General features: G+C 25.6%; 1 protein-coding gene and 1 long non-coding RNA gene across 3 annotated transcripts; one reads left to right on the top strand and one right to left on the bottom strand.

Annotated features, from left to right (window-relative positions):
* Positions 1–150: 150 nt before the first annotated feature.
* Positions 151–21,739, bottom strand: LOC107063915 (acyl-CoA Delta-9 desaturase). Of its 2 annotated transcripts, none has more exons than XM_015316077.2 (6): positions 21,417–21,739; positions 3,204–3,472; positions 2,894–3,024; positions 2,331–2,536; positions 2,053–2,235; positions 151–1,839 (listed from the first exon to the last, which is right to left on the bottom strand). In XM_015316077.2, the coding sequence occupies exons 2-6, from the start codon at positions 3,457–3,459 to the stop codon at positions 1,482–1,484; spliced, it is 1,134 nt and encodes a 377-aa protein (XP_015171563.1). In that variant the 5' UTR covers positions 3,460–3,472; positions 21,417–21,739; the 3' UTR covers positions 151–1,481. The 2 variants fall into 2 exon arrangements, with proteins under 2 accessions (XP_015171563.1, XP_089028464.1); XM_089172338.1 differs by lacking the exon at positions 21,417–21,739 and adding an exon at positions 11,760–11,906.
* On the top strand, positions 8,898–15,519 carry LOC107063917 (uncharacterized). Its single transcript, XR_016176518.1, has 3 exons — positions 8,898–9,449; positions 10,534–10,627; positions 14,630–15,519. It is a non-coding gene; the product is annotated as an uncharacterized LOC107063917 (long non-coding RNA).
* Positions 21,740–21,887: the final 148 nt, after the last annotated feature.

Below are 21,887 nucleotides of genomic sequence, written 5' to 3' on the forward strand. Positions count from 1 at the left end.
CGAAAAAATTAATTGTCAGTTACAATAAAAAAAAATAAATGTTTAATTTGAAAAATATCTTTACGTTAACAAATATTACGTAGGACAAAAATATTATAACTATATATTTAAATAACAAATAAATAATATATTTAAATACACAATAATAAAATTATTTATAAATATCATATCAATCTTTATTGTATTGTACCATTTTAGGAATTGCATATATATATATATATATATATTACATACAAATAAAACGTAATAGACACCTTCCTTAGTAATTCTAACAGCCCCTTTGGCTTAAAATTATTATGGTTTTTAGTTATTGTTTCTAAAATTTACGATAAGTCTGGTATATTTCTATAAGACATAAAATGCGGAAGCTTATACATAATTTATTTATATTATATTATATTATATTCGTATTGCATATTGGTGTGCTGTAACTATATTTACAAGGCAGATTTGTTATCTCACAAAAATTTTTACAATATATTTAATATACGATATAATGATATATAATATACGATTATAAATGAATTATTTTAAACTGACCACTTATATACAATTTTATGTATATAAATTATATTGTTAAGGAAAACTAATTAAATTCAAATTATCATTATCGAATATTTTTGATTTTTTATCAAGAAAGATTACTACTTATTAATTATGAGTTATAAACGATTTATTAAGTTAATATTAAAAGTATGGGTGATATTTCTAATTTCTAAAATAAGACTTTATCGAATTGAAATTCTTGCGAGATAACACGATCACGGAAGACACTATAGAAATTTATAAATGAGAAATCTTATCAATAATTACAGCAACCGTAAAAATCATTTATTTGAGAAACCTTCTTATTATGAGAGCATATTTATCTTACGATGTACGATGGATCCAAACGAAATCCTTTTTTTTCTTTTTGTACTTTTACGCAGACGTTTTTTCGTTTATTCTTCAAAGTAAAAATTTGTATTAAGTTAATGATAAATATTATCTACCGAATCGTATGAAAACTACGATCTACTCAATTGCGTATCTCCCACATATGTGGAGATACAGTTAATACAAATAGACTTAAAAAGGAAAAAAAACAGAAAAAGATTTTAGCATCATCGTAACTACTGTATTTTTGATTTTTAATTGACGTTTCATTGAGTTAGTGTAAATTGACTATCATGTCATCATAGGGTAATCGTGTTTCACTTATCGGTAAATTTAATATCAGAGCTCATATAAAATTGCACATAAGGTTTCCGAAATAAATGATTAAAGTTGAAAAAATAATACCATAGTAATAACAACGCATTGAACATAAATATAATCTAATAATGATAAAAACGCGAAAATATTAAAAAAATCTTTCCTATACAAGATATACTTCTTTTTTTCATTAATTTTTTTAATTTTTTCTCATTTTCGCTATGGTTTTTTTTTTATTTGGTAATTTTCTTTTTATTAACGCCACCACCAATCCAATAATAATAGTCTTATTCGGCCTTATTTAATATCCTTGCGCTTTGAACATCTTCAGTATTGATATCTGGATCATCCCAACCCCAAATAGAATTATTATGATTGTGCTCGTGTTGATCTTTGACATTTTGATACTTTGTACCATCTCCCGTTCTACATGCACGCTTTTCAATCATTTCGTGTGAGACTGTCTTGAGATCATAAGCCCAACCAATTTTAGCAAAACCATCGATAATTGCCGTTGAAAAATTTACTTTGTAATTTCCTAACTCAGCAGCTTTGTAATCCCACGGAAATACGTGATGATAATTATGCCAACCTTCACCGAATGCAGCAATACCAACCGAATAACTGTCTGTTGGAGAAATCGTACTAGCAAAAAAGAAAAAATGATAAATATTATTTTATTAAATATTTTTTAGAGTGATACGCAAGTTATTAAGATACTCAAATAGTTTTATTTTAATATATTTCGCATCACTTTTGTTTCTTTTTGTTTTAATTATAATAATATAATAGTTAATATTATCGCGTAAGCGTAGTTTAATTAATATTGTAATAAAAACTAAAATAACGTTCACATACCTATCATACGGTTTTGTACCCCAAATATGTGCAGCAGAATTTACTAGCCAGGTAATGTTTAAAGATAAGGTGTATCTAAAAATCGTAAGGTACCATGAGTACATCGGACGCTCATTCCAGAAATATATAGGTATCCACGTAGGAATGATGAAACAAAATAGCGGCATAAGAATGATATAAAGTCTAGAAATAAAAAAAAAAAGAACAAATTATATCGATTATTTAATATTAAAAAAAAAAGAAATATTTCAATATATTCGAAGGTAATTGATATTTACCTGCGTTGCCATACGACCACTGGATCTTTCTCGAGATCGCTCATATCTACCGTAGCACCTTTTTTTATAACATCGGGATGCTTTTTTAACATTAGCCAACCAATGTGAGAGAAGAAAAATCCTCTTTGCGAGTTATGAGGATCAGCATCCGTGTCAGTGAACTTGTGATGGACCCGATGATCTCTGACCCATTCGTAAATGTGATTCTGCAATATTAACAATTGCATTTACTTGTTTGCAATATTACATAACCTTCGATCTCTAGTGCAAGTGTCATTTTCTTTTTCGATTAGCATTTCATAGGTAATAATTTAATGCCTTTATATTGAAAGTTATTTTTCAATCAAATAAAATAATTGATTTAATTTAGATTGTTATTACTTTGTTTATAATTTGTAGTTCATATTTTTATTTAAAATCGGTATATAATATTTATTGTTATGTATAAGTATTTTTTTATTACAAATAATGTGTTCTTTGATTCAACGGAATGAAATGAACACAAGTTTTACGCGATTACTTATATTTATATTTAAAAATGTAATAAAAGTGAATAAACTTACTTGAAATGCCATAGTTTGGCAAATCATCAGTATTACTCTCATCGGCCATTTAGCTTTGTAAGATTTATGTGCCCATAATCTATGAGCACCTGCCGTTACACCGAAGCCTGCTAAAAAGCCACTGGTTATCGCTGAAACAAATATGGTTTATTGTTCTTATCTTTTCATAGACTATAAATTATTGATTGTTTTTTTCTTTTTACAATAAATGTGCAGTAGTATAAGTCAATTATATATGATATTGTGTCCTAAATATTAATCCTCGAACGTTCGTTTATAATATCAAAATTGATTTGTTATAATAACTTACCGAATATCGTAGTAACCAATTTTGCAGCAGTGAAAGCTAAATACAATCCATAAAGGAAGCTAATGTGAAGATAGAGAAATGCTATGACGTTTCTCCATACAATATTCCACCTATATTTTTGCTGTGATTTTATTAATTTTTTCTTTTCTAATTTCGGTGAACTTGTTTTTTCTGTCGTCGAATTTTCATCTATTATTCCAGTCTGGGATGCTTCCAAAAATAATGATGCTGTTGTTCCAAACAAGTTTGGTGCCATGATTACGTAAGATCTATAAACAAGTCAATTAATAGACATATTATTTTCTTCTTCTATTAAATTTAATTAAAAAGTTGTTTCTCTGTAATATAGCTATTCAATGTATCAATGTTGGTTGATTTTCTTTTTTAAATTTTTTTTAAATTTTTATAAAACCTGTTTTGTTTCCAATAGATTAATTGGTCGATAACGAACATAATAAATAATAATAATAATAATAATAATAATAATAATAATAATAATAATAATAATAATAATAAGATATATAAAAAAATGGCCATTAGAAACTGTGACTTCATAATTGTGTGTAATCATATGTAAATATGAACGAATTATGGGCTTTTTATTATATATAAAAAGTATTGATGCATTTCAATTAATATTAATGACTATAACAAAAAAATCCAATGGTAATATGAATGCTAAGAAGAATTTAACATACGTATTTCATGGATGTGTGAAAGTTTAGTTTTCATTGTAAAGAAGACCTAACTATAAATTTATGAGTGCTTTTAGTGTCTCTTCGTATTTCCTTCTGTCCGTTTACAATTCATCCATTACTATTCGGTTGACGCATAGATTTCCCGTTAACTTTCGAATGATTTATTTGAATTTCTCTTACAAATAATCAAAGCTCCAAAATAAGAAAGTTATCATAATATATATAGTTATCATAATCATAATATGAAAATTTTTACAATTAAAAATAAAATAACAATAGGTTAATTATGATTAAATAATAATATAAATCAAATTTAGATAAGGATAATCTATATATATATTTTATTTATTTTTATATTATATATTAATATTATATAATATAAAAATATAATATACAACCTTTTATAATTATATATATATATATATATATATAACTAATATATTATATTAGTTTAATTAGACGTTTCATATTAAATGATTTAATAATAAAATTCAATTGTAAATTTAAATTTACAAAATCGAAAACTTGTTAAATATTTTCGCTTGTTAAATATATATAATATAAAAATGAAATTTACAATTATTATAATATCATATGTCGTACATATAGATAAAAAAAATTATTACATATAAATGTATATATAATTTGTAGAAAAATATTTAATTATATTCTCCAGTTCAAGTTTGACCGTGCACAACGAAATCTATGATAATAATTGTTTCCGACAATTAATGATGTATAATTTATTTCATGAAACTTTTATACAATCTTTCTACACTTTTATTTATTTGATTTAAAATATGTTTGATAACTAATTTTGTAGAAAAGAAATTACCGATAGAAATATACGTATGTAAAGAGGTATCAACAAATACAGTAGACAATGTTGAGATTGATGGCGTTTAATATTTTCTTTTTTTTTTTGTCTTTTAACGCGATATTAGGTTAAATTAACGTACTTGTACTGTAGTAAAAGTAATTATCATGGATGTCACTTGTGTAAATAATGCGTATTTAAACACATATTAAAATATATAATGCGACGATGCACTACGTTATATAAAGAAAGCTTATGTAAAGTTTGAACAGGAGTTTTTCTTTTTTTTGTAAATAATTACAAAGAAAAACAAAACAAAAAAGAAGTCGATAGAGAAAAAAAACAACAACTTAAATGCATTGTACATTGCTTGGTATATATAAAAAATGTGTTATTATTTATTTCTTTTCAAACTTATATAACTAACGCAATATATATATTTTTTAATACTCGACACAGATCTAACATCTAATATTTTTTTTATATCAAAGTCATTTAGATTGATAACTACACGTTTCATCGAATTGAACCGTATTTTTGTTGTTATCTTTCCTTCTATTTCTTTTTTATCATTAAATTGTGTCATTTTCCTATATTATTTTCCACTCTTATTAAAGCTATATCAAATCAATCTAATGCATAATACTATTTCTAATCCAACGCAAAAGTTACATCCCACTAACATCTTTCAACATCTTTAACGATCATCGCGTATAATCAAAAACTCATAATCCTAACCATCAACATTACTACTAACTTCTACCTACCTTTGTTTAAAAAAAAAAAAAAAAAAAAAAGAAAACAGCAAAAAAGAGAAAGTAAATATTTATAAAAAAAAAACACACACACACAATTTTATCATATTTTTCTATATTATAATTAATAATAATTAACATTCGAACACTTACCATTAATAATATAAAGTTCAATAAATTTGATATTTATTTTAATTAGTCAAAATCGTGTTTTCAGTTATTCTTCTAATAAGTTTCATTATTTTTGATCTTATTACTTTAGATCTACATATATTCTATCTATTTTATACTATTGCAATAACAAGTGTAAATCTATATTCCATTATTCTTTTTATATTCATAAAACCTAGTATTCTGAACTGTTTAGATTATTAATCACTCATTCAAAATAATCCCGAACCGATCTTAAACCTTTTCTAAATCAACTTCATTCTGTTATGAACACACACTCTGAGATGTTAACTGACGTCAGTTTCTCTTTTGACCTATTACAAACCTCCCCCTCCCCCACTACCATCACCAAAATCTCCCCGACAATGACACAGGGTATTTAACCGGAATGATTTCCAAGTTTCGATAATCTTTGACCTAATTTGCGTGTTCAACTCCTCGTTCTTCATTTTCCTTCCCCTCTCGAAATTCCTCAACTATCCAGGTCCTGATTTGACCCCAGCCTAAAGAGCTGCTTCCCGATCTTCGATTGTCTAGTTTGTCCCTTTTTTCGAAACCATTTGTGTACATTTTTCTTTGAAAAAAAAAAAAAAAAGAACTACCGCTATATCCCTCGAACAATTGTTTGTTATCAATGATAAGAAACAATTAATTGTTAAAGATGTTTTATTTAAAAAGTTTTTTACTTTGAATAAATATGTTTAACACATTTAATTATATGCGATCATTAATCAAGTTCTTCTTGAATTTTTCTATTATAAGAAATGCATAATCTACAAAGAACAATCTTACTCTTTTTTTCAAAAGGTGATTCATTATAATATGTTAAAACCTTATCTATGAGGCCATAATGGGAAAAAATATATATGCTTATTTACTCATAAATGTTTTCGATAAATGAAAAAGAAGCTATAAAAAAATAAATTTTACAAAAAAAAATTTCAAGTAAAATAGAACATACATACATATATAAACATATTTAACAACATATAACAGTAGAAATGTTAAAATTTATTTGATATAAAATTATACACACAATTCAGCAAATTTAGGATAATGATCAATTATTTTACATATTCGTATGACCCCCAACTTTTGATGACATCCGTAGACAGATGACACCTTTCAATTTGACGTCTTTAAATTTGACGAATTATTTCACATTTGTAGTCAAGGTTTTAACCCTTTGCACTCGGTTGTCCCCTCTGAGGGGACATGAAAGCTTATTAGCAATTACGGAGAATGAACTTGTTACACCGCAATTTTTTAAGAAACACGTGTTTTTCTGTAGTTTTCTATTAAAATGGCACAAAAAAACAAATCGAAATAAGATAAAATTAAGAAATATATAATAATAAGATAATAAAAATGATAATAATAAGAAATATATCTATATATATATATATATATAAAGAAAAAAAATGGGATTGTATTGTCTGTTCTGACAGAAGAACACCAGGTGGAAGGCGGTAAACAACATTTTATTGTGAAACATGTACAAATCAACGTGCTATGCATATTGGGAATTACTTCAGACTTTACCATACTGTAGAAAATTATTAATAACTTGACGAAAGAATGTGACAAGTATTGTTTAATTTTAATGTTTAATAAAATGTGTAAAGTTGGATAAGTTATTGATAGATTAGTTAATAACTGTCAGATGATGATACCTCTCTCTCTTTCTCTTTCTTTCTCTTTGTTTAACTGTCTGTGGTAAAGGGGTGGTACTGATGATTGTTAATCAAACGATTTGACTATTCTTGCGGTTAAGAATAAGTAATGAACAATCCTAATTGTAAGTAATCAAGAAACGATGAGATTTATGCAAATTGATTCAAAAATAAATATCGAAATAATTCATAATTGAAGAATTTTTCGTTTACTTCCTTCACGATACTTGGTGAGATAAATAAATATTTAAAAATTTATTTAAAAAAAATATATGTCACGGTCGTTAAATTAGAGATTAGAAATAAAACAAAACAAATAATAATAATAATAATAATAATTAACTTGGACGATCTATTTTTAAACGATAAATTTTTACGACCAACGTGTAACCGAAATATTTAATTTTTCTACGTGACTTTTTCGCGAACCGTTAACCTTAAAAATGTCAACGTTCTTTTTATGACGAAATAAAAAATAAAAAATTTATTGGCCTATGTTTTTTTATGAATTATTTTAAATAATAATCAATTTAAATGATTTAATTGTAAAACTTTTATTAATATGTCTTTATTATTTTTCCTTTTATGAGTTGAATGACTATTCTACTGAACATTTGCTCACGTTTATTTAATTCTACCAAATAAGTTGCGAATTTTTGAACTTAATCAATACTGAATTTTATTAATTATAATTAGCATATTTTAACATGCCCATCAAAACAAAGATTTGTGTTCAAATAGTACATGTATTTTTGTTTTACTATTTATCAATTAGATATAACAATTGTATTGATTTTAGCATAGTTTTCAGATGAGATGTTAAAGAATCGAACTAATTAAAAAAAAATTAAGAAAAAAGGGTATTAATAAAGTAAAAAAAAAAGTAACGACAGAATAATAATGTTGATGGATAAAACTGTTGAAACAATATATATATATATGTATTATACGAGGAAAATGAAAGGAAATGAATGGAAAAAGAAAAAAGGAAGAACAAAAAAACTGAAAGCTGTTTGTTTAAGAAAATGAAAATAGATTACAGTGATCTTATTAACCATATGTTAGTGTATTATAAAAGTGTATGTACATGATGATGTACAATGATGAAACGGTATTATCTATGGAAGAGAATAAAAGGGGAAAAATAGAATAAAAGAAAGCGATCTCTGAAGGATTAAACAGAAAGAGAGAAAGAAGATGGTAAAAAGAGTCGAACGGGAAAGGAAGAAGGAAGTAAAAGAAGTGAAGTTTCAAAAGACTCAAACAGGTTCTCAAGAAATGAGGCCAATAGCGCTGTTGAGGTCATTGCCAATCACCAACCGGTTATTTTATGCTATCGTACATCGAAACCTTATGCTATCACTAATACACATCAACACTTTCAAACTAATGTCTCATATTGATTTGTCATTTTTATTAAATATTATGTTTTTTGTATCACCATGTATCGTCTATGGGAATTAAAACAATTTTATACAGTGAGTAGATTTTATATAAATATAATAAAAGAAAAAATAAATAAATAAATTGATCATTCATAAATCCAAAATGAATTAATTCAAATTGTAAGTATAATGTATATATATATGCAATAATTAATTTTTGTTTCGCTATTAATTGTATATTAATATTGTTATATTATGATAAATAATTCTTATTTTATTCGATATTTTGTCGAAAATTTTTTCTTCTTTTTTTTTTTAAGGAGGTCGTACGATAAGGAAGTAGCGATATAAACGAAATGTTTCTTCGGAAAGTGGAAACACGTGGTGGAAAAGGATTCGAGAAACGTGAGTAAAGATGAAAGTGACCTAATTGACGATATCTTATTTGCTTAGTGAGAAACTGTACGCAGCAGTTGGCACGTAATCGGAAAAAAAGAAGAAAGAATAGGAGTAAGTACGTGTCGTTGGATTTTGTCAAATAATAATTTTTTGTGATATTTGAGGATGAACAATAATTTTATATATTTTCTTATTACACTAGAGTTAATGAATCACGTTATAATGGTGTGTGTTTTATACTATACTAGAGTTTGTGGATTCGTAATAATTTTTCATGCTTCGCAAACTTGTCGTCCTTTCGCTATCGTTGCACAATTCCCATGGTGCAAGTGCAATTATTCAAAATTGGTAACACATATATACATACATATTTTTATACAATCACATTCATATATGCATATATATATGTATTTAAATATACTTAGAACAAAACTCATCTAGAGAAGAATTTCTTTTTTTTCTTTTTAACGAATTCAATTAAACGTCGAATAGATAATGTTACGAAATGGAAAAATAATGGTTGTTTTGAAAAAATCGCACGTCATTTTTTTTTTGTTCATTTGCGTAAGATTAACCGTAAAGGTGCGATTTCATGTTGACGCTTGACGCTAGCTTTGAGCGTCAAATTTGACCACATTATATAATTTCGATAAAAGTGCCATCCAGATAAGAAGCATCGTCAAATCTGAGCGTCAAACTGTAATGTCAAGCGACATTGACGAATTAAAATAACGTTTTACAAGTAACAAAAATAGAAAGTTGACTTATCGATTTATGTTATTCCCTTATCTATTTGGATCAACAACAACACAGTTAAATTAACAGTGTAAAAATAATAATTAAAAAAAAAATAAAAAAAATAAAATAATTCGACAAGCAGAAATTGATAAAATTAGACGAAGGAGAATCTTACTAGCTCTCATATATAATGAAATATATTTACAGTTGAAAAAAAAACTATGCTGGTATGTAAATGATGCCAGCGTTAATTAATTTAAAGCTCAAATATTTTCAGCTTTATCGTTGCTTCTTGTCTAGATGGCAGTTCAATCGAAATTATATAATGTGGTCAAATTTGACGCTCAAAGCTAGCGTCTAGCTATAGCTAGCTATTTTTTTCTGTGATTACGAAATTTCATTAACGAGTTTCTTTGCAATTATTCGTTGTACTAGATCTTTATTATATACTATAAAAAAAACTGATATAAAAAATAATGTTCGTTTTTATTCGATAAATAGATTTGTATAAGAAGTTCGTGCTTTTCATGAATAATTTTAATTTTTGTTTTTTTCTCCGATAAAACTCATTATATTCGAAGGACGAGTGTTAAGCAACAATTATTTAGTCACTTTTAAATATAATATTATCGCTCGTGAGTTATTTTAGTTTGCAGGAAGAATTCCATAAATAAAGTGTTTAATTTCATTCTAGTAAACAGAATCGCACAAGTAAGAAAGTATGTCGAACGGAAGGATTATCAAGCATGTGGAAGCACCGAACGAGAAAATCGTTAGAAAATATTCTTGTAAGATTGCATTCTACATGATCTTATTCTTAAATTCGTTAATTTGATATTTATATTATATATATAAATAGTAGAACTTAAGCTATCTAACAAAAATAATATATTTTCTTATAAGATTTTAATATGCACCAAAATGTCAAGCAACGAGGATAATTATTTCATTTTTTTTTTAAGTTCCAATCTTCCTATGCGTTCAAAAACAAATCCTTCATTTTATTTTATATATTTTATAAATAAAAAAAAAAGTAGAAATCCGATAAATAAACAAAGGTAAAATAATATTTTAAACTAAACAAAAAAAAAGGAAAGCAAATTAATAATAAAATAATTATACGTATGAATACATATTAATTTATATATTTTACAACTCATTCAATAATTTCGATATAAACTTTAATTTTTTATATCCTTAAGATATTGCAATTAATTTTTTAATTATTTTTTTTCAATTATTCGATATTATTATACTTTTTATAATTTTTTTCTACGCGAAAATATTCTACGTTTTTCTTATAACATATTGATTTATTAAATCGAAAATAAGTTTGTTGGATTGTTCGATCGAACAAAATTGTCTAATTGGAAGAATATCGAATTATAGTATGTGTTATAATATGTGTGTGTTTTAAAAATAAATAAATAAATTTATGAACAATAATCTTGCTCGTAATTATCACTCGTTTATAATAAAAAAGAAGAAAAAATGAAGGAACAACAACAAAAACTAAAAGAACTAATAGAATAATTTAAAAGAAATAATAAAATGATAAAGCAAATAAAAAAAAAAAGAAAAAAAAGGAAAAACTTACGACAGAAATATCGATGATCCAAATTCGAGAAATTGTTTCGTTTTTTTATTTTTATTGTATTATAAATTGTATAGATAAAAAATTGACTCACATGAAAAAATAATCTTACGATTGTTTTTCCTTATTTTATTTTGTTTTAATGAAAACCGTACATAAAACAAACAAACGAACGAACAAATAGAAAAATAGCAAATATTATAACAAAAACAAAAGTATGAAAATGACAAACTAAAAAAAAAATAAAAAAATAAAAATGAAACTATTTTAAAAATAATAAATTTAAACTGAAGTTAAAAAAAGAAAAATGCACAACACACGCACACAATTTTTGCTACTTGGCCAGGTGAAGTAGCGTGTGGATGATTCCTGATGATAGAACTGCAACAAGAGATCTGACTCGACTGGAATCTTGACACAAAATACCGGAGTTATAAGAAAGTACGTCCTACTTAACAACATTGGGCGCTGGACAAGCGTAGCCACTTATACATTGCTACGAACTATGACGTTATAAAGGGGAAGAGTAAAATGCTTAATGTTCGTTATTATTAGTATCTAGAATAATTCGTTTGACACTTCGGTAACGGATATGAAGTAAAACTTTCGTAAATAAAAAAAAAAAATAAAAAGAAACATAGTGGTGCAACAAATGCAAATAAACAATGCACTGAACTACTATAAATATAATTGGGATTATGATTACAAACTTATAGTCTCATTCGTTCTTATATGATTTATTTATAGTATCAAATAAATAGGATATATTCTAAGCAATATTTAAAACATTTTGATTATTGTTTCAAAATAGACTATATTATCATATTTCGAAAAGTAAAATAAAGATATTATGAAAGAACGGTTAGAGAATGGGAGAACATTTCAACATGTGCAACCGTTTCCTATTAATTTATGACCCGTCTTGTACCTTTGTATAATAATTATTCATACTCATTGAATACATATACTGAAAAGTAATTTTTTTTTTTTTTTTACCAATAAAAGAAATCGTTCTAGAACGTACACATTATGTAGTAATGTCGATATTTGTTTTTTTACAAATTTTTTATAGGTACGATTTTATTTATATAAGTATTTATATACGTGTCTTTTGAAGTCAGTTTTATTTTTAGTGTTTAATAACAAGAAGAAAAAAAATAAAAAAGTTAATAGAAAACAAAAAAGTGTACTCTTTTAAAAAACAGCATTTGCAATAACGCCAATTTCTTCTTATGGTTCTGTTTCTATCATTCTTATTTCAATTTTGTTATAATTCTTTTTAATAATAATGCTAGTACTTTCGTATGTTGGAATTTTACAAAACGTTTATAAAACGAGGCTTCTTGTGTCCAATTTATTCAGCTTAAAATATATTCCACTTGAAATAAAACTAAAAAACAATTTTAATATTTTCGAAGAAAACGTACAGAAATACTGAAGGCAACGTAATGTTTTTTTTAAGTAGTAAACAAAATGTTAGTCACATTGTTCATGATTAGAAGAGGATTACCAGTGTTACACTTACAATTAGGGCTTAAAACTGTTGTGGTAATAATTTGACTGAAAAATTATGAAACAATGAATCATTAAAATATTATTATTCACGTCGACAAAAATAAGTAAACAGTTTATTTCCATTGTTGAAGATAAATTTCGAACTAGTGTTATAGAAATGTAAAAAAAAAAAAAAATATCAAATAATACCATAATAATAGATAATATATATAGTTTAAAATGTTTGTAAAAATAATAATACATCACTAACCAATTTTATCATCAATTAAAAACCTTGCGGTTGGTTGCAGAAAACAAAACAAAAAAAAGAAACAAAAATAACGAAAAAAATTTATAATTAAAACATAAACATTTAAGAAATAAAATGTTCCTTAATGTCTGGAGTAATAATAAATAATTTGTCACTTGAAATAAATACACTTTATGGATGCATTATTTCTAATTACCTTGTTATAAACCTTGCGAAATTTGATAGGGGATACACGATTATAAATAAATGATATTAGATATGTCTGACACAAAATGAAGAAATCAAATCCTTATTGTTCCGAAGTATTACCAAAAAAGAAAAAAAAATAATTAAACTATAATATTAATAATTATGATAATCAAAGAATAGGAATATGTATTTGAACGTGAAACAATCGAACATCCGGTTAGCTAATAAGAACTAATGTTTGATATTTTTTTTTCTTAAGTAGACAACACACTAGTGTTTGTTATATTAAATATTTCAATATTGTTTATCACTTAAACCAACACTTTACGGCAGACTAATCGTCATGTATTGTATTATAAATCGGAGTTTATAATTTCTAGCGAAGTAAGCACATTTACTGTCATGTCAAGTCTTAAATTCTTGCATACTTATTCAAGTTTTGCAAAATGAATCTAATTATTAATGTTGAACCTTCGAGAATGAAAGTCTTTGAATGTACGATAATATTAATTAAATGTGTTATTTAAAATTAACCTCTTGTTATAAAATAGCAACTCGGATTGTGCAATTGTAGACTTTGACGTCTTTTAAATTTTATTCTATTATAATTATTAGTTGACATTAGACAAAATAACAATCAGAGTTTGTGTAATAAATTGAAATGAATTCACTACGAAGACAATAATTTTTCATTGAGTATTTAAATTCAAATAAATTTCGTAATCTTATTAATAAAAACTAATTCTCATAGAAGTATGCGTTAAGGGGGTATTCTGGTTTAGAAATTTGAAAAAATCGATTTTTTTTCATATTTTCAAAGCTTAACCTTTTAGGAATATGTCCTTAAAAGGATTTTTCAAAATTCAAATTATTTTCGGAGATATAGCTGTTTTAGTGACGCGGTATTCTGTACCCTACCCTTATTACGCGAAACTTTGAACGCGTTTTTCTCGAAACTACTTTTTTCGAGGTGATTAACATAATATCTCAAGTTCTACTCGACCGATTTCTTTAAAATTTGGCGGGAATCTTCTTTATATATCTCTCTATCGGGTGACTCTTAGATTTTGAATAATTTTAATTTTTAGTATTTTAAAAAAAATTCGAGAAGGTCAAAAAAAAGGGAGAAAAAAAAATTTTTTTTCATATCTACGCCATTTTGTGAATTTTTTTTTTTGGCTAAGGGTCACCCGATAGCGACATCTTTACTGATTAAGAATTTTCCAAATTTTTGTGTTTCAGATCACTATAAGGGTTGGAATCATGTCAACCAGAGTGCACCGTTTTTTTTGTAACCCCCACTTCATCGGCCTGTATTTTTACGAATTTTTTATTTTTTTTTCACGATTTTTTTTTGTATTCTTAAAATGTTAATAAACACCATATAAAAAAAATGGATACTAAAAATATTTTTCTTTTTTTTTTTTATCTTAGTTTGAAAAATGCCTAAAATTTAGGCTTCTAGACCAGGATATCCCCTTAAAAGTGAGAAAAAATTATTGTAAAAAATAATCCTAAATTTTGAGAGCTAACGAAAAAAATTGAATATCGTTAACAAAATACTATGACCTACAAATATACATACATACATACACACACACACACAACACCTCTATAGTTTATTAAAATACATTGCTTTCATTTCTGCTTTCCTTTTTTTTTCTTCTTACACTTACGATCACAAAGAAGTGAGTACATATAAATCTCGTCCGTTAGATGAACGTTAAATTTTACGACATCATTGCTTGCAGATATAAACCGTTCGGATAACATACTTTTTGACACAGAAAACAAAGGGGTCGATGACATACGAAGGAATCACAGGGCGAGCTGGATGGATTTAATGAAACGAAAAAACAGTAGTGAATAAGAAACCATCTCTCTCCCTTTCTCTCTCCTCGTCGTTTTAATATTAGCAAAGAATTTACCGTTAATATTGTACATTAAATCAACATAAAAATATTAAAAACGTAAAATATTATTATTGGAAGCGTAAACGTATTATTTACAAAATTAACGTAAGCTCATTGGCACCTGTAATTCCACATATCATTTAAATGTAAATAATTTAATTGAATGAAAATTAAAAACTTATATATCATTTATTTATATACTATATAATTTATATTATAGTATAATTATATTATATTATTAATAAATAATATATATATATATATAATTTATCTACTCCATATAACTTATATATTATTTATTTAAAGAGGGAAATGAAATATATTATACAGGAAGATTTCTCAGCTCTTGCAACCTAAATAACTCCGAAAGTATAATAGTAACAGAAAAGTGGATAAGAAAAAAGTTGCATGAAAAATTCAGAACTACAATATAACATTAGTATTTTTTTGCAAGCTTGAGTCATTTCCGAGATTTATTGGTCAACTTTGTTTTTTTTAAATACAATATTATATTTTAATACTTATTTTCAGATAGCGGCTGACAATACCAATCCAGTGATATGCAATATTAAATACAAAACCTGACAATGACTATTAAAAACTATTCGAAAACTATCTGTTCCTTCTATTGTCAGAATAACTAAAGGGTGACGCAATCCTGAAACAACCCTGACGCGACCACCGCGCGACCATAACGCCGAAGAGTTGTATTGTGGCCGCCTTGTTCGCCAGTTTTAACCTTCGTTTATCTTCCAAAATATTCATATAATACATCATTTGATTTGTCTTGACAGCTGCTAGGAGAAAATAAATATTAAAATATAATATTGTATTTTAAAAAACGAAGTGTTGATCAATAAATCTCGAAAAAACTCAATTTAGCAAAAAAATACTAATGTTAAATAACAATGTTATATAGTTCTAAATTATTCATGAAATTTGTTTTTTGTCCACTTTTTTTTCTAATATCATACTTGCGGAGTTATTTAAGTGACAAGAGCTGTTAAATCATTCTGTATAGAAATAAATTTTTATATTTTTCTTTTTATAATATAATAAATGTATGTGCGTAAGTGTATGACATTATCCTCTCTCTCTCTCTCTCTCTCTCTCTCTGATTATCAACTTCTATTTTTAAATCCTAATTAGATGTGAATATTTTAAAGAGAAATAGAATGAACGTAAGAACGTGTCTTTCAACGAAAAAAAAAAAATAAAATAAAATAAAAAATTAAAATAAAAAGGATACTTTGACATTTTCTTTTCTTTTTCTCTCATTTGTCACTTTTAGTTGTCATACTTATCTTTGTTATCAAACATTTGCCATGTATAAACTTTCATTGCATAAAATAATATTGAACTTTCGTGAGCTCAGAGACAACGCAATTTCTTCAAGGTTTTTGTCTTTTCTCTCATATTACTAATTTTGTACTATTTTAGTTTTTTTTCTTTCTTTCTCTCTCTCTCTCTCTCTCTCTCTCTCTCTCTTCTCTCATATAAAAAGTCTAATTTTAATTCAAACGGAGGTTTATTTCTGTACCAAGACATTTCGATGTAACGTTTGTTAACGTTAAATTAAATATTAGACATATTCCCTTGTCTTTTTGTTTCCTTATAAACATTTTTTAGAAAGTATAATACATAAATGAACAAAATAGAATAAATTCACCGATTTAATAGTTATCAAAATAATTATTTAAGAAAAGAAAACTTATACGTTAATGAAATTCGACCTTGTACATTTTATTTCAAATTTATCGTCTTTTAATTACCCATGAAATATTATAGTGTTCCGGTTTTATATTATTCCAATAGCTTTACAGGACTGTACTGACTCTTTCTCTTTATCTATTTTTTTTCTATCTGTTTTAACATAATAATAACTAATTACAATATGAAAACCAGTACATCTCTTTGAATAACCATGAAAAAACATTTAAATGAAATCGCGAAAGGTAGAAGTAAAATTATTTTTTGAAGAAGAAGAAGAAGAAGAAGAAAAATATTTTCGTAAATTGTACAAAAGATAAAAAATATTTAAATTATATTTTTGCTTTCTTAAAAACAACAACAAAAAATCGAAGGACAAATGAATTGAAAAGAAAAAAAAAGAATGATTATAAATGATTAAAGTGAGGTCACACAAAAAAAAAAAAGAAAAAGAAGAGAAAAAAATAGGATTTATTTTACATATTCTAAAGAAATTTTGTGTGATAATTGTGTTCACAAATAATTATTCAATAATAATGAATTGTAATATTGACGTAAAAATATGTATCAAATTTGACAAAAAGAGATAACAACAAAATTATCAACAATTATTATAATAAACTCACGAAATTAAGAGTAGTCAATTTAACACAAAATATTTTGATATAATTTTAAAAACACATTTCTAACGATTATTATATTCCCTTGAAAGTAGTGAAAGTTACTACGGCATTGATTAATCCTTATATCAGATAAAAACATGTTTATAGAATAAATATTGAGGATGTTCGAATTCCGAAAGACCGAATATTTAAATCAACGATCTAACTCAGTGGTTCCCAAAGTGGGCGATGAAATGGTCCAGGGGAATGATGACGACCACAGGTGAACTTTGAGGTTGGGGGAATAACAAAATGGCAATGAATAACTGTAAAAAACTGTACGTGTGCGGTGATGATTGTAAAAAAAAAGGTCATAAGTGCAAAAAAAGTTTTTCTCAGTTAATATAAAATTAAATTTTCAAGATGGTGAAATAAGTAATATTTTTTCTGGAAAGGGAACGATAGGACAAAAAAGTTTGGGAACCACTGATCTAACCACATTAAAATACTAGTTCCAGTTAATTTCTAAGTCAAACAACGAAGAATACGATTTGTAAATGTATTGGTGACCCGTTTAGAAAAAAAACCCATGTTTTGTTGGCCCCACGAGGAATTAGTAAAGGTCTTGGCCTCTATAACATGGAATAGATATGAGAAAAAGGTGTTCACATACAAAAGAAATAGAAACGTATTAGAAAACCGTAACAAAAAGAGTAATAAGAAATTAAAATTGAACAATATGAATTTTTTAAACAAAATTTATTATTAATAAAATATTTTGATTTAATAATGATAAATTTAATAATTATTTGAATTATATTAAAATTAATTATACAAAATTTAACAAAATTTATAGAATGGATATAATAATCGATAATATTTAGATTATAAATTATTATTATTACATATTAATTTATTTATATAATAAAATTATCGATAATGATATAGACAAATAATAAAATATATTGAAACAAATATTCAAATACGTGGGATTATAAAAGGGAGAAGAAAAAAGAAAGAATTAATTGTGAATAAAAATATTTGAATAAAATTATAAAAATTATATATATTTGAGATTTTTTTATCATATAAAAGTCTAATAATACATTTTTAACCAATAAATTTAAGAATGGATAGTGGTAAATGCAAAGAAAAAGAATAATGGATTATAAAAATTATACTTCTTGAAGTTAAAGGAAAAAAATGAGAATATATATATATATATATAGTCAAAAAACCGTTTGAATTTCATGAAAGGAGGCTGGAGAGTTCTGATTTTCTCAGTCGAATAAGGTTATTAAACGGTACCTACCGGAATATCGGAGACGTTTTTTTTTACTGGAACTTACGTTCGATCCGGGATCATAAAAATACTGATTTAACTGATTTACTTTTCAACACACACACACACACACACGTATATACAATTGTAAACATTTTTTTTATCAATATTTTGTAAAATAAATGATCATTAAATCTTTTACAATTCTTAAACATACCCACATATACACAGATACACTCTCATATGGGAACAATTTGCATATAATCTGGTTTAATAAATGTTCAGGACATATAACAAAAAATTATTTCATATAATACGAGCTTCCAAAATAAAATTTTAATTGACGTTTCATTGGAGTATTCATCGAATAAGTATAAAGAAAACAAAGTAAATTATTTATGTATACGTGAATATTTATGACTAGTCAACAGAAGAATGTAGAAATATTTTATTTACTATAAATAATAATGAGAGAATTAGCGTTTATAATAGAGTCAACCTTATAGGTTACATGTGTATCAAAGGTTTTCAATTTATACAGGATATATATCAACTGATATTTTATTAACAAATACTCTGATGATTTATTTCAAAATTCATTGGTTTCAAGTGTTGAATAATATTAACCAAATAAATAATAACCATTTTGTTTCTTTTTTTTTTTTTAAATTATGTTCTCTACATTTATACAAATTCTATCTTCATGATAGGTACACACACATGTGTATGTGTGTCTGTGTGTTTATACCGTTATTTATCATTTTCTTTTTTATTAGACTTATACAGGTGACTACGATCGTTCAATTATTACTTGGAAATTCTAATCCAATGAATTGAGACTATGTAGCTTATTTTTATTATTATTTTCATAAATAAATCTTATAGATAAAAATATCTGTCAATGTAATACCGATTAGAAAAATATTGTATAATGTACTTTCTAAGTAATGGTAATAGTAAACCGGTGTAAAGTGCTTTACAGTTACTATTTCGAATCATAATTGAAAAGATTTAAAATTATTTCTTTCCTCGTAATATAATTTACATTAATTTACACGATATTTTATCGTTTTTATATCTACCAAATGGTATTTCTCTTTTCTCTATTAAATTATAAAGTAACCACGTGTATTAATAATACGTAAAAAAAAAAAAAAAGAAAAAAAAAAGAATGATCATACATATTTCTAGAAAGTATTTCAACGAAATAGTTCTACTAAAAATTATCTACGAAATAAAACGATTTAATTGTTTTTAAATCTATCCACCTATCTAAATAATTTTATATCAATGATCCATAAATATTTTAATGAATAATAACATTCAATTATTTACATTAAATCTATAAAATAATTAGGCAATAATTCGTATATAATTTTTCAATAAAGTATTAAACGTTGATAACCTTGATTATAAGTAAAATTGGATAATGAAAGATTTGTATTATATGATCATAAATCGTTAATTAAACGTAATTTCACTCGATTATAATAGTTACTTATAATTCAAGCTGTTAAATTACGAAGAGAAAAGGAAAAGTAAAATATATATACAGGGATACCACCTGAAATCAATTACCAAGTAATCAAAATTTCTTTAATGAGTACACTCACATTTAGTTTGTGTCAATAAAAAATTAAAGGACTTTTTAAAAAGGGAATTAAACAATTTCCCTTATGCAAGACAAAAAGTGTTAGAAAATGATAAAAAAAATTTTTATCGATAAGCATTTAAAATTTCTTTAATAAATAAATGTTTTTCCCCAGCAAAGAAAAATTTTGATTACATTTCGGTCCCTCTAATATATAACAAAATAATAAATAAGATCTTCTTTAAATCCCACATAGTATGAATTGCCACAATGTAACTAATAAATTTTTTTTCTTTTCATTTAAATAATCCTAAAGACATAAATCAGAGAATAAAATAACGTCTGAATAAATCAAATAAAATATTCTTAAATGCTAAAAAAAACATCACGTCTGTCACGAAATCGCATGTTATGTGAATATAACTTATACACATTAAGTAATTTTTCACAGGACATTTGTTAATTATGTAATTATTCATCTTCGTTATTTCAAATTCAAAAATAGCGAAATAACACATTGGTAAACACGTTTCAATCTGATAAATACTTTTACATTAATAAATATTAATTTCATTAATATACAGCTTACTAAAATCATTTTAACTCTTATAAGCGATAAACAGAGAAATAAATCAGCCTGTATAAAAAAAAATTAAAATGATATTGTAATATCTTCTACGTTTTTGTCTATACAAAAGAAATAATTACTGCAATATACACACTCCTTCTACGTAACATGCAAATTAGTGTATAGTAAACATTTTGTTCACATTAATAATAATTAACGGAGATATTCAAAGTGTATAAAATACTACCGCACCCTGTATACGCATACACATGCTTAAATGTAAAATGTCAAAGTAACGTCACGTTACAAGTGGATATCAATTTTGCACATAATGTGTAATTACATTATTTTAATAATGATTACCCTTTTGCAGAAGATTCACATATGACAGATGCACCGAAATGTCAACGAAATATTTTTCGTCGATATGAACGAACACTCCCGATAATTTTTCGAAGAAACATGAATGAAATGATCCTTCATTTTCTTTTACGATACCTTCCGTTAGAATCCTAACAAACAAATATCTTCCTAGCAACGTTCAACAAACTAACACTCCGATGATAATTATAATCGTTATATTTCGAGTAATAAAAGAAATTGTTGTCAGGGTTGTTAAAGAAGGGTTGTGGTTTCCATCCCCCGGTTTATTTTCTATCTCCTTCTATCTTCCTATTGTTCAATCCGATTGATCCGGAATGCCGTTAACGCCGTACACGGTGTTCTTGTGAATTAAATTTTACGCTCATGCGAGAGTTCCAGGATTGAATGAAATCAATAGTGCAAAAACTTAAAGTCTTTAACATGCTGTACGATGCTGTTGCATCATTTCAA

Source organism: Polistes dominula, unplaced genomic scaffold (assembly GCF_049000335.1).
Source record: "Polistes dominula isolate Pdom_NZ unplaced genomic scaffold, Pdom_raw_medaka contig_73, whole genome shotgun sequence".
In the NCBI taxonomy this organism is placed as follows: domain Eukaryota; kingdom Metazoa; phylum Arthropoda; class Insecta; order Hymenoptera; family Vespidae; genus Polistes; species Polistes dominula.

Coding starts and splice junctions, on each gene's coding strand:
- LOC107063915 (XM_015316077.2), bottom strand. CDS start 3,459: ATGGCACCAAACTTGTTTGGAACAACAGCATCATTATTTTTGGAAGCA. Junction 3,025..3,203: donor ATTGGTTACTACGATATTCG/GTAAGTTATTAT, acceptor TATTTGTTTCAG/CGATAACCAGTGGCTTTTTA. Junction 2,236..2,330: donor GTGGTCGTATGGCAACGCAG/GTAAATATCAAT, acceptor TTTTATTTCTAG/ACTTTATATCATTCTTATGC.